This window comes from Phaethon lepturus, unplaced genomic scaffold, assembly GCF_000687285.1.
Source record: "Phaethon lepturus isolate BGI_N335 unplaced genomic scaffold, ASM68728v1 scaffold34692, whole genome shotgun sequence".
Classification (NCBI taxonomy): Eukaryota; Metazoa; Chordata; class Aves; order Phaethontiformes; family Phaethontidae; genus Phaethon; species Phaethon lepturus.
The window spans coordinates 1-11,456 of NW_010524671.1; the positions used below are offsets into that span (position 1 = coordinate 1).

General features: G+C 43.3%; 1 protein-coding gene across 1 annotated transcript; it reads left to right on the forward strand.

Moving 5' to 3' along the window:
- Nucleotides 1-1,501: 1,501 nt before the first annotated feature.
- Nucleotides 1,502-10,651, forward strand: LOC104617262 (rho-related BTB domain-containing protein 3-like; the record flags this gene model as incomplete). Its single annotated transcript, XM_010282525.1, has 5 exons — nucleotides 1,502-1,690; nucleotides 4,971-5,163; nucleotides 7,619-7,770; nucleotides 9,367-9,478; nucleotides 10,283-10,651. Coding segments are annotated over 5 exons (1,015 nt in total), but the record flags the coding sequence as incomplete, so codon positions are not given.
- Between the last annotated feature and the right edge of the window lie 805 nt (nucleotides 10,652-11,456).

An 11,456-nucleotide genomic window follows, 5' to 3' on the forward strand; every position in this document is an offset into this window, starting at 1 on the left:
CTAGATGGCCTTGAAGGGTCCCTTCCAACCCCGACCAGTCTATGATTTTATGACGCTGAGTAGAACTCCCCAGTGTATGGGAGGACCCTTTTGTGGGATAGGTTGTGGTACAGGGTGAGTTTGCACATGTTTCAGTCTGCTGCTGCACGTGTCTTTGTCAGCGCAGGACACCACTCAACTCTGAGTCTGCAGGAGGGGTCAACAGCTCAAGTGTCTTTGGTTGAACTGTTCCTGATGATGTTATGATATTGGGCATCGTACTATGTACTGTATGTCTCCTCGAAAGGGCTGCAGCAAGGTGTTTCGGCAGCTGCCAAAGTGCTCATGCACCAATGGGTTGGAGAAGCATGGAAGGTCTGGACCACGCAGTGAACGCTGCCATGAACGCAGGCATCATCCTGCTGTGGTTGGTGAAACAGCAGCAGCGCTTCCACGAGGGTATGCTATTTGATAAGTGAGGGTGGCCAACAGTGGATGTTACCATTAACACAAATGACACAGGGTTTTAGAGGTAGTAGTAGAGTGTAATTTTCAAAATCTGGGGGCAAGATGTCACTGTTTCCAAAACCACGTCGATGTCTGTGTGTCAGTCACTGGGTGTATCACTATGGCCCACTCTGTCCTCTGCTACATTTGCAAAGCTGCACGCTGGTATCTGCCACGTGCGGGGGACAGATACACAAGTGGACCCGTGTCCTTACGATTCACGTGGCTGGAAATTGTTTTGACAAAAGATACAGACCCAGGATGAGGGGAGATATAAAGAACTAGGGAAAACATACCTGTGTGCTAACATCCACCAGCATATTGTGATTTTAATAACTGATCAGTTGCTAATGCATACTCGAGTTGTTCTCTCATAAAGCATGTTAAACTAACATGTCCAGTTTTTCTAATTTTTTTGGGGGGTGAGCCTCAGTATGGGAGCTAACAACTTACAAGGAGTACTTTGCAAGATGGATTTTAAGATTTGCTCTGGAAAAGTTTGCTTTATTTAGCACTCTGTATCAGATTTGACAGTCTCCAGGACTGAGTTGCCATTTCATTGGCTTGTGTGTAGTTTACAACTTCAGTAACTTCATACTGAATTTTGCTATGCTTCTGTATATGCACGAGGGAAAACTGTAGAAGAAGTGCAGGCAAAAGTTGTAGTATCTGATGGCAAGTTCCTCACCTTCGGAATGGAGCGTAGCGTAGGAGATACAATTTGTATTATGATTTGTTTAATTATAATGCTGGAAAAGAAATGTCAGAATGAAAACTTCACCGCGAGCATCCCTCTGCCTGCGTTACCTCTCTTCTTCTTTCCTCTCTTGTTCGGAGCAGTAAGCATAAGCATACGAGACTGTTTTGGTCCTGGGGTGGGGGTCTTGCTGTCCCTTATTTTTTGCCTCTATGAGCCACCTGTTTTTTGGGATGTATTTAGTTATTTACTCCAGGGAACAAAAATTCCAGAAATTTTTTGTGTTCCCCTCGATTATAAAAACTGCCCCGTTTCTAGAGAATCACTGACATCATCACAGTCCCAGTAGCAGAAATGCTACAAGAGGAGGAAGGAGAGCAGCCGGGGTTTGGAGGGTGCCTCGTGCTGGGTCGGGCGCTGGCGGAGCGACGGCTGCCGTGCTGTGCTTGTGCCCGCGCTGGAGGCGTGCGCAGGCTGCGGACCTCCGTGGGACTCCCACGTGCTCCAGTATTTCAGCTGCGACTTTGACAAGGTGTTCTGTGATTTTTTTTTTTTTTTAAGTTCTCCCTTTCGACAGTCTCTTTCCATGAGTCTCCTTTTTCTGTCTGCCTTTCTTACTGCACCAAGAGTGGCAGTTCCTTGAATCCTGTGAGCTGTCTTACCTCCACGGCATCATCCATGGTGTAGTTATCTGGCTCTTCCCTTGCAGCAATGTCTTTGTGCTGGCTGGGCTGGCTGGCCCTTAACATGCCTGACGGTAAAGGAATCTGATCCACTTTTTAATTTTACATACTATTTTTAGAAATCCAGTCTTATTACTGCTTCGGTACAAAACCACAGCTTGCAACTTTTAATTTCTTCGTATATTCTCCTTTCTCATTTTTAAGCTTCGCTGTCTCAGGTTGGTGGTTTAAAACAAGTTATAGTATCCTGGTAATTTATTTTCCCTACTGTGTTCTTTATTTTGGCTTTTGACAAATATTACTGAATTACTTTATAAGGACAACACAGAACAATGCTAACCTTCATAGATTTTTTGGGTGGGGGGTCAGCTCAATGAATTAAAGCTGTGTTGAAAAGCCTTGACTGAAGAAGAAAAGTGGCATTCCAGTGTTGTGGTCTGAATTCCCTTGATTTCTGAAGAAGATGCTTCCTGCATGTTACTTAGCTGAGTAAGTTCAGGGGACGGGTAGCCTATGCAGAGTACACCTGAAAAATTTGTTCTGCTGTGGACCTGACTGATCAGAAAGTGCAGAGAAACCTTGAAAAAATGGAGCAGGCTCTGGGGAAAGAAGGGTCTTTTAAAGGAGAATGGGTCTGTAAATGCATCATTAGAGAAAGATGAACTTTCTGACATTTCCAGTGCAGCCTTCTTGGATCCTGGGGAAATCCCAAGGGAACAGTCCTCGGTGGTGACCAGGCTCCCTTGTCCCCTCAAAGAGTGTTTGCTCTTGCTGCTGACCCAGATCAAGGGCTGGCTTAGGTGGACATGGGGACATTTACGAGCAGCTTTTAGAAAGTGTGGGCATTGCAAGGGCACAGTGGATTTCACTGCCGTTCCGTGAAGGCATTCATAAATTACTTTTAACAAAGCAAGTATTGTCCTCTTGAGGGGCCATGTGATTTTGTAGGAAAATCGGGTCTTCATCGCCCCTGAAGGCTTTATTTTCAACGTTCATGCTTCAGAAGTATGATTCACGGGTGGGAAGAATATATTATGAGATGTATATAATGGAGACATGCAAGGAAAGAATGAATCTTTTTTCTGGTAAGTCCTGAGAGGAATAGCGACAGGAGTATAATTATAATTAATAAGGTCGTATTGTAATAACCTTGGCTGTGCAGTTACTTTTTCCTTTTGTCAATGGCTGTCTTGGGAAGTGGTCTGTGCCAAGAGCAGGAAACACGATAAGAAGCTGCTACATAAATTTCATAGATTCAGCCTGGAATTCACGTTACTCCAGACATTCATCACCTGAAGAAATTCCCCCTGTCTTTTTTGCATGAAAGCTTCCCTAAAAGCAATAAACAAGGAGGCTCCAGCTGCTCTGTCTCAGCAATGCCTTGGGCAAATAACCCTTCGTTGTCAGAGACGTTTGCGGACGGTTTTCCCGGCACAGAGCAGCAATCTGAGCAGCCCATGCTACGCCTTATGCAGAAAGAAAATAACTGCAAGGAGACCTCTGGAAACAAGTCTTTCCCTTCTGTGTTTTTAAACGTAGCATCCACCCTCAAGGACGGGCTTTCAGGCATGTGAAATCGAATACGTGAGGGCACAGGGAGGCTGCGCGCCGGGAGCAGGAACCAGGTGTTGTGGGACGTTCTGCATGTTTCACTGTTTGGTGTACCCAAGGCTGGCCCCGACCCAGGAGAGGGGTCCGTCCCCACCAGAACCTCATCAACTTTGGTAAAATGCTTCTCAGCAGGGTTCACAGAGACACACAGTGGTGGCACAGGGCGGTGGTGGAAAGCACAGACCACCACAAACCTGCGCAGTGTGCAGCCACACGCACCTGGGGAGCTGGTACAGCCTGCACCGAGGTCCCACAGGATTTCTTTCCCCTAATAGTTAAACAAAGAGGTGCATTCATGCACTCCTGCAGCTGTTTTATGTGAGGAAAAAATATAATTTTGCTAGACTTCCCCGCACCTGCAGAGATGGAAAAATGGCAAGCTGGGCTGAGTCCTAAAGGGGCCGGGGAATCATACGGGGTAATGGCCATACTGTCTTTTTGCTGTTTCCAAAATACAACTACTTCTCTAATTGGTATTGTTTTCACTAGAAATCTCTTCCTATGTCCACCCACCCTCTCGCACTTTAGAACCGTTGCCCCGTGTCCTGTCGCTACAGGCCCTGGTATAAAGTCTGTCCCCACCTTTCCTATAAGCCCCCCTTAAGTACTGAAAGGCCGAAATAAGGTCTTTCGGTTCCAAGAGGGCACCGTATTTTGGGGTTTTTAGTTGATCGTCAGTCCTCTGGATCAGTTCCAGATTTCTGTCAAGGGTTTTTGGTTGAGCATAAGCCATGGCTTTCGTTGGTATTCATGAGCTACCTTTAGGTAAAGCAGAGATTGTGAAATTATAGTTCTCGTGACAAATATACAAGTAATAACTGTATATTACATGTGAATACAGGACCTTTATAAATTATGAGATAGAAAATAATTTTAGAGTGTAAATCTTACACTTGTGGCACAGAACAATGACAAATTAAATGTTAAGTCAAAAAAGAAAGCTTGGTAATGTGAATGAAGTCCTTATCCTGAAGAGGTTAACACTTGTTACTACATGGAAGCTATTTTGAAGCAGATAAAACTCACACACAAGTGATGAAACTTGTGTTTAAAGGTCCATGAGTAAATAGCACAGTTCTGTGTAACCTTTGCCCTAAAGTGTTGTGATGAATAATGGTTTTGTATGAGTTGCTGCAAACGTCTACCACTGAAGCTGCTTTTATTTACTTAATAAAAGCATTTGAAAGCTCAGTAATTCTGCCAGTAAAGTTTCTTCCTGCAAAGCATATTCCTAGATAAACCCTATTTTTGCTTCTTCCTGAAGAATTTCTGAATTAATAAAAGATTATAAAAGATTATAAGTTTATTATAATGAACAACGTGTTCTCCAAGCAAGGAAGTTTCAAAGGATAAATTCTGCTTTTTGTTGCATGTCTTCAAATAAGAGATTGTCAGTTAAAAATATTTTTGTAAGGTTTTTCATTAAGAATATTGAATAGTTCACCTTTTCATTTGTAGACAGGGAATTCTTGATCAGTGTTTTTTCTGTTTAGGATATATTTGACAGTGACTGGTACACCTCTCGCAGTCTCATTGGAGGAGCTGATATTATTGTGATTAAATACTCCGTCAATGACAAGACTTCATTTCAAGAATTAAAGGACAGTTATGTCCCAATGATAAAAAAAGCATTAAGCCACTGTTCAGTTCCAGTAATAATTTCTGCTATTGGTGCAAGAAAAAACGGTATGTATCCAGTCTCCTGTAGTCATAGTTAAAATCTCACTTGGAAGTAAGATATGCTGTCATTTCAATAGAAGCCGATTGTTTTTCCAAGCTGCTAACAGAAACAATTAGTCTGTCAGGGTGACAGTAATATGTGCATGTATTATGGCTCTGAAGACTGGTGTATTGGCAAGAACATTATGCTTAATTAACCCTGGCGATGAAAGGCATCCTGTCCTGCTTTGACCTCTGCAACGACTCTTCTTGTGGAGTCATCACCCAGGGGATTAAATCCAGTGCTTTGGACTGAGCAGCGTACGGTTGAATGTATGAGATGAACCCCGTGGTTGTGAGTTCTCTCTGGTCGTGTCCCAGGTGTGAAACGTGTGTGGGACCAAAACTAAGTCCAGCAGCTTGCAGCCACGGGAGAGGGGGTGGGAGAAGCCCCGAAATTCTCTAGGTTGTGGTCGGATGGAGGGACGCAGCAGCTTCAGGTGCCACAAAGTGCTCCACGCTGCCGCGCCAACGGAGGTGGCCTGGCATGGCGCAGTAGCTATGGTACAGCTATGGTATGGCTGTGGTATACCTTACGTGTTTCACACAACACCCTGCCCAGGCTGATCAGCAGGCTGCTGTGAGGGCAGTGCGAATTCATTTTACGCTGGGTATTTAGCTAGCACAGAGTTGTTGCTGTTGCTGGCCAGTCAGCGTGAAAATCGAAGTCGTGCAAGTGTGGAAGGACCAAGTGGACTCACAAGTGTCCAGCAACCGACGAGGGCAAGGCTGGTGAGAACACGTTTGGGTGGGCACTCGTAACTCCTGTCTGTTTACACCAGGGAAATAAGGTTCATAAAGAGTACCACAGACACCGATAGAACAGATGTACAGACTGTATTCTGTATTTCCAAACGTTTTGCGTTGTGCTTTTGTTGATTTTCAAATGGTCTTTTTAGTTGTGGGTCCTGATTTTTAATTTTTTTTTTTTTCCCTAAAGCAATGAATGCAAAACTTGAGCCTGTGAGTTGTCTTTTACATTATGAGTTTGGCTAAAACAAGTGTTTCTGAGCATTCCTCCTGCTAGGAGTAAGGGACAAGGTGGATGTAGACATTTATTTTATAATGTTAAACTAGGTGAATATTTATATTTATATGAATGTTTACATACTTATTATACTTATATATTTATTAATACTTATTAAGCTATATAAAATATGTTTTCTGTGGACATAATTCTCAGTTTTGCCAGGAACTGCTTACATATCTTCTTGCCTGGTGTTTGAGAAAGGACTGTTAAAGAACTCTACAACAATTAAATCTTTAATTTCTTCCCTTTACTAATTCACTGATAATGATAAAACATTTTTATGCTCTGAGTTATACAGGGGTAATAATTCTGCCATTCTAAAGGCAAGGTCTTGCTAAACTGATGTTTGTCTTCCCAACACCTTTTCTGACACTTTTTATTTAAGCATGGTGTACCACCAACCCGAGTGACTCCAATACCAGCATTTTGGTTTTCCACTTTTTTTTTTTTTTCCCGTCTTCCTCCCTAAATAACGTGGCCGTGGGAGAAGCCAGGCTCTCCAGCCACGGTTTCGCTTTGGGACCTGCCAGAGCAGACTGCTGTGCAGACACAGAGCCCTTTTGTTTCTAGGAGGTATGTGTGAACACAGCAGTTTGCTCATACAAATTACTAAGATCTTAATCCTCTGTAGTAGCAAATGGTGCTGCCAAAAGAAATAAAAAACCCCTGTGTTATTACATATTATCCATAGGTCTGAGCAGAGGAAATTAATGCGGAGTATGCAAGGCACATTTGAAAGCACATCCATGGCCAGCAAGTTCTTACTGGCGTTAAGTGAAGTTGAGCCAGGCTGGCTAACAGATTTTTATCAGTTAAGCCACATAATCGTCAAAAATACATCATTGTCATAATCGTCAAAAATACCTATTGTGGTGTAAAAACCAGAAAGATGCAAAATATGTGTAATGAAATCATATTCTGCAGTATCTATGTGCCTGTAGCAGCCGGGACTGCAGTGGAAATTTTCCCCTTCCCTTGCTGTGCGTGCTCCCTGCACGGACAGACCGCAATAATTAAACACGTTTAAGGGTGACATTAATGAATGGTAACACCTGCAGGCTGGTACAACACCTGTGCATATAAGGATAGTGGGGCCCTAAGCCAATCCTGACTTCTGGAAGTCCTGCTTGACTTTTCCACCTTAGCAAAACTGAACGTAAATCAATGCTGACGAGAGGTAAGCTGAGTTTTGTATAGCAGCTGATGTTTTGAACTGGTTAATAAAAAGTCGTGCTTTTTTTCAGTAATTACAGATTTCTTACTATAAAATGACTGTATTTATATTTCTCTTTTTATTCTTTTCTAAATAATACATCTTTCCAATTATTTAGGAAGACGAATATTATGAATTATTTGACAAAAAAGGCTTTTTTACATGACTTTTTACCCCAGGAGTGCCTTGCACTTGCCCCCTGTGCACTTCGGACAGGAGGAGCTGTGTCACCACCTCCGAGGGAGTTCAGCTGGCCAAGGAACTAGGAGCCACTTACCTCGAACTGCACACTCTTAATGACTTCTACATACAGAAGTACTTTGGAGGCATGGTGAGTGAGCAGCCCCTGGGCTGAAGGCAGGGTGGCACACGTGGGAGGTGCATGGCCAATGCCAGGGCTTCAGAGAGCGAGCGGAGGCGCACCACAAGCGCTCCCACCGAGGACGAGTTCTCACCAATGCTAGATCCAGACTAGATCTAAGGAAGAAATTTTTCCCCATGAGGATGGTGAAGCCCTGGCCCAGGCTGCCCAGAGAGGGGGTGGATGCCCCGTCCCTGGGAACCCCCCAGGCCAGGCTGGAGCAACCAACTGGTTAGTTGGCTTGGCTCGTAGATTGGTTGGCTCTGAGGAACCTGCTCTGATTGAAGATGACCCTGCTTATGGCAGCTCGAACTCTCACAGCTGCTCTCCATGTAAAATGAGGCTGGTAGGACTGTTGAATTTAACGTATTTTTTTTTTAACATATTCTTGTGGTCACTCTGTTTACGCTCATGATGCAGTTTGCAGTCCTGAGCAAAGCCTGGGGTAAGCCTCAGTGAAGCTGAACAAGGCAGAAGATGGGAAGCCTGTTAAAATGTCCCACTTCTAGTGAGCATGTTCTTTTCCCACTCTTCTGAAGACAAGAAAGCCCACTGGGCAGTTTCTAAATACAGTCTTTCAGGTTTATTTGTCTTCTCCACTAAATTTATCACTACGATTACACTGATATTTCATTTTCAGTTTTATGAGGTGTTGTAAGCTCAGCCTTTTTTTGGACATTTTGATTACTCTCCCAGTGGCGTTTGGGCTTGAACAAAAAAATGCACTTCTTTCAGCACAGTGATTTCACTTGGTCTGTGCTGTTGTTGTCCCTGGTGTGTAAGTGCAGTCTGTTTCCATGGGATTTGATAGCAACTTGGAATACCTGACTCAACAGTTAGCCAGTTTTTATTGGATCCTTTCATTCCCAATTAAAAACAAGGAATCCACTCCACACCTGGTCCAGCCAGAGTATTTTTCTAGTTTTTAGAAAGTACTATATGTGCTACAGTAATACCTTGGGTGATAAAAACATTTAAGACATGCATTAACTCGAACTGAAGCACCTTTTGTGCCTCTTCACGCCTGTAAAATGGATCATTTCCCCTCACGTACATTTTTATTGCTGTGATGACGCTTGTAGTCTGTCCCAGTGAAACAAACCTTGCCCACAAAGACCACCTTGTAAATGTGACTTTTTCAGAGGACACAGTAGCGTTGCATGGTGGTGGTGGTTAGTTGCAAGCTGGAGAGCTCGTACATGGTTCTATTACTTCCACCACTTGCACTGGATTGTTATCCGTCAAGTCTTATTCCTCTCTGTAATTCTGTAATTAGCATCCGCGGGAGTTGGTAAATTGAATATTTTTGTGCCTGTCATTTCTGGGAAGATGAAATACAAGAGAATTAACTGCCATCATCTGAATAAATAGCCTTTTAAATTGTGCTAATTCCAACTACATTTGGTACTTGCTCCTGCTAAAGGGGTGCTGGGACTCTCCTGGATGACTGTTCATAGTGGCGGCAGCCTCGCTCCTGCATACAGCACCCGCTAGTTCTCCTTGAGTTTAATGTCTAGGTTGTTCTTGAATAACTGGGTTTTTTTAAAAATGCATTTCGTGTTTTAGCTGGAGTATTTCATGATCCAAAGTTTGAATCAGAAGTCATCTGAAAAAATGAAGAAAAGGAAAAAGACGCAGAAGTGCCATCGAGTTCAACCACCTCAGCTTGAACAGCCAGGTGCTCGCTGATGTCTGGTCTCTAGCATCGTTCGTTACGTGTGTCGTCTTCTTTGTGCATTACTGTGAGCTGTGCTGTCTGTCACCAGCTATTCTGGTTATGTTGCGCTGGTTGCACCCTCTTTTAGTGATGGTTTAATTAATTTGGGGTGAATTGTATAGCAATGTGTAACATTGCAATGAACTTCTAATTTATTTTAGGCAAGAATGATAGGAGTGGTTTTCTGGTGCACTTGAAATAATGCAAACGTGAATTAATAAAAGCTTTACATAAAAGCTTTACATAAAAATTACAAAAGAAAGTCATTACATTATGCTTTATTATTCTACAGTGTTATCAAGTAATCTTTCTGTTTGTTGCAAATAAAACAAGGGAGAGGTGTATGCCCCTGCACGTGATTTCTGAGCATCTGATGCATATATTCAGTGAAATAATGACTGACAAGTAGTCACCGCTAAATAGGTAGTTGTCTCTTCTCACATGTACTAGAAATTCACTCAGATCCCTAAAGGTTTGGCATTCACAGGCAAGATTTCTTTCAAACATAAGTGCCTAAAGAGGTTTTGTAAAAGGCTGGCCACTTTCTGCTAAACAAAGTATTTCTTATATTTCTTATTTTACTATACTAAGTATTTAAATTTTTAGAGTATTTCACTAAACATATTCAAATGACATATGAGATATTTTCTTACCGAATACCTCTTTCGAAAGTTGTCCTTCAATTTGACCAGGTCTCTGGGAATAGAGTTGTCCTGTGGTTGCTACTTGCTTCAATTTTACAGCCTGGCTCACTGTCTTTCGCAGAAAAAATGCCGATCTTAAAGGGCGAAGCCTCGCACTACGACGCGGACCTGCACAACCTGCTCTGCTGCTGCCAGTGTGCGGACGTGGCGTTTTGCCCCGAGGACCTCAGCACGGTGGTGGAGGCTCACAAGATCATCCTCTGCTCCGTCAGCCACCTCTTCATGCTCCTTTTCGAGGTGAAGAGCCCCGCCGACATCCACGATGCCTCCATCGTGCGGACGGCACGCAGCCTCTTCGCGGTGGAGGCGGGGGCCGCCTTCCCCCCGGCCCCCCGCGGCGTCCCACCCTGCGTCCCGCCGGTGAGGGTGGTGGTGAAGGACTCCGTCTTCTGCTCTTGCCTGCCAGACATCCTCCACTTCATTTATTCAGGTATCCCCGGGAACGGGTCTGGCTACTCATCTCCCTACAGCTGGTGTCTCCGGAAGGAGAGGAGCCTCCCTCGCCCCACGGAACGCGCCCGCGCTGCTGGGAGATGACGCTCTGCCCTGTTGCTACGTCTGTTTTGCCCCTTGTGATTATTACGAACAAAGTCTATATGAAAAAAGCCCCTCACCTAGGTTTAATAAAATTAAGTTAGTTGTCGGTCCATGCTCTAATGAGCATAAATTAAGCACAATATTCTACTGAACAAAGTCCGTGAACTAACATCGACAATATTCAAAAGCTTTGCCAAAAAAATCTAGAGTTTGAGACACTTTCAGGTTTCGGGCTTTTAAAATATTTTAAAATGGTTGCATGTTCTAAAGACATTGACGAGAGTGCAGGCTTACTTAAGAAAACTCAAGTGATTTCTCTTCTGGCTGTGATGCTGCTGAAGAGAAAACGCTGATAACTGGTTGCAGTGCAGGAGACTCTGATATGTTGCATGTGTTTTGCTACCAGTTCAGTACGGGCAGTGTCCTCACCTACCTAATCCCAGCTGTCTGTTAGAATGGCACTGATATTTTTCTGTCATTTTAAGTGTTGCTTAGGAATCCTCAGGTTGAAAGAGAATTTTTTGGGTTTTTTTAATGGAAGTACCTGATACCGATTTATTCTTTATAAAATATTTTGCAAGATGTCGGTACATAAGAATATGTGTTTTATAATTGTTGAAAGAATTGGTAGGCTTTTTAATGATGCATTCTGATTTTAACTGCAATTTTTAAAAACCCCAAATAATTATTTTGTTAGA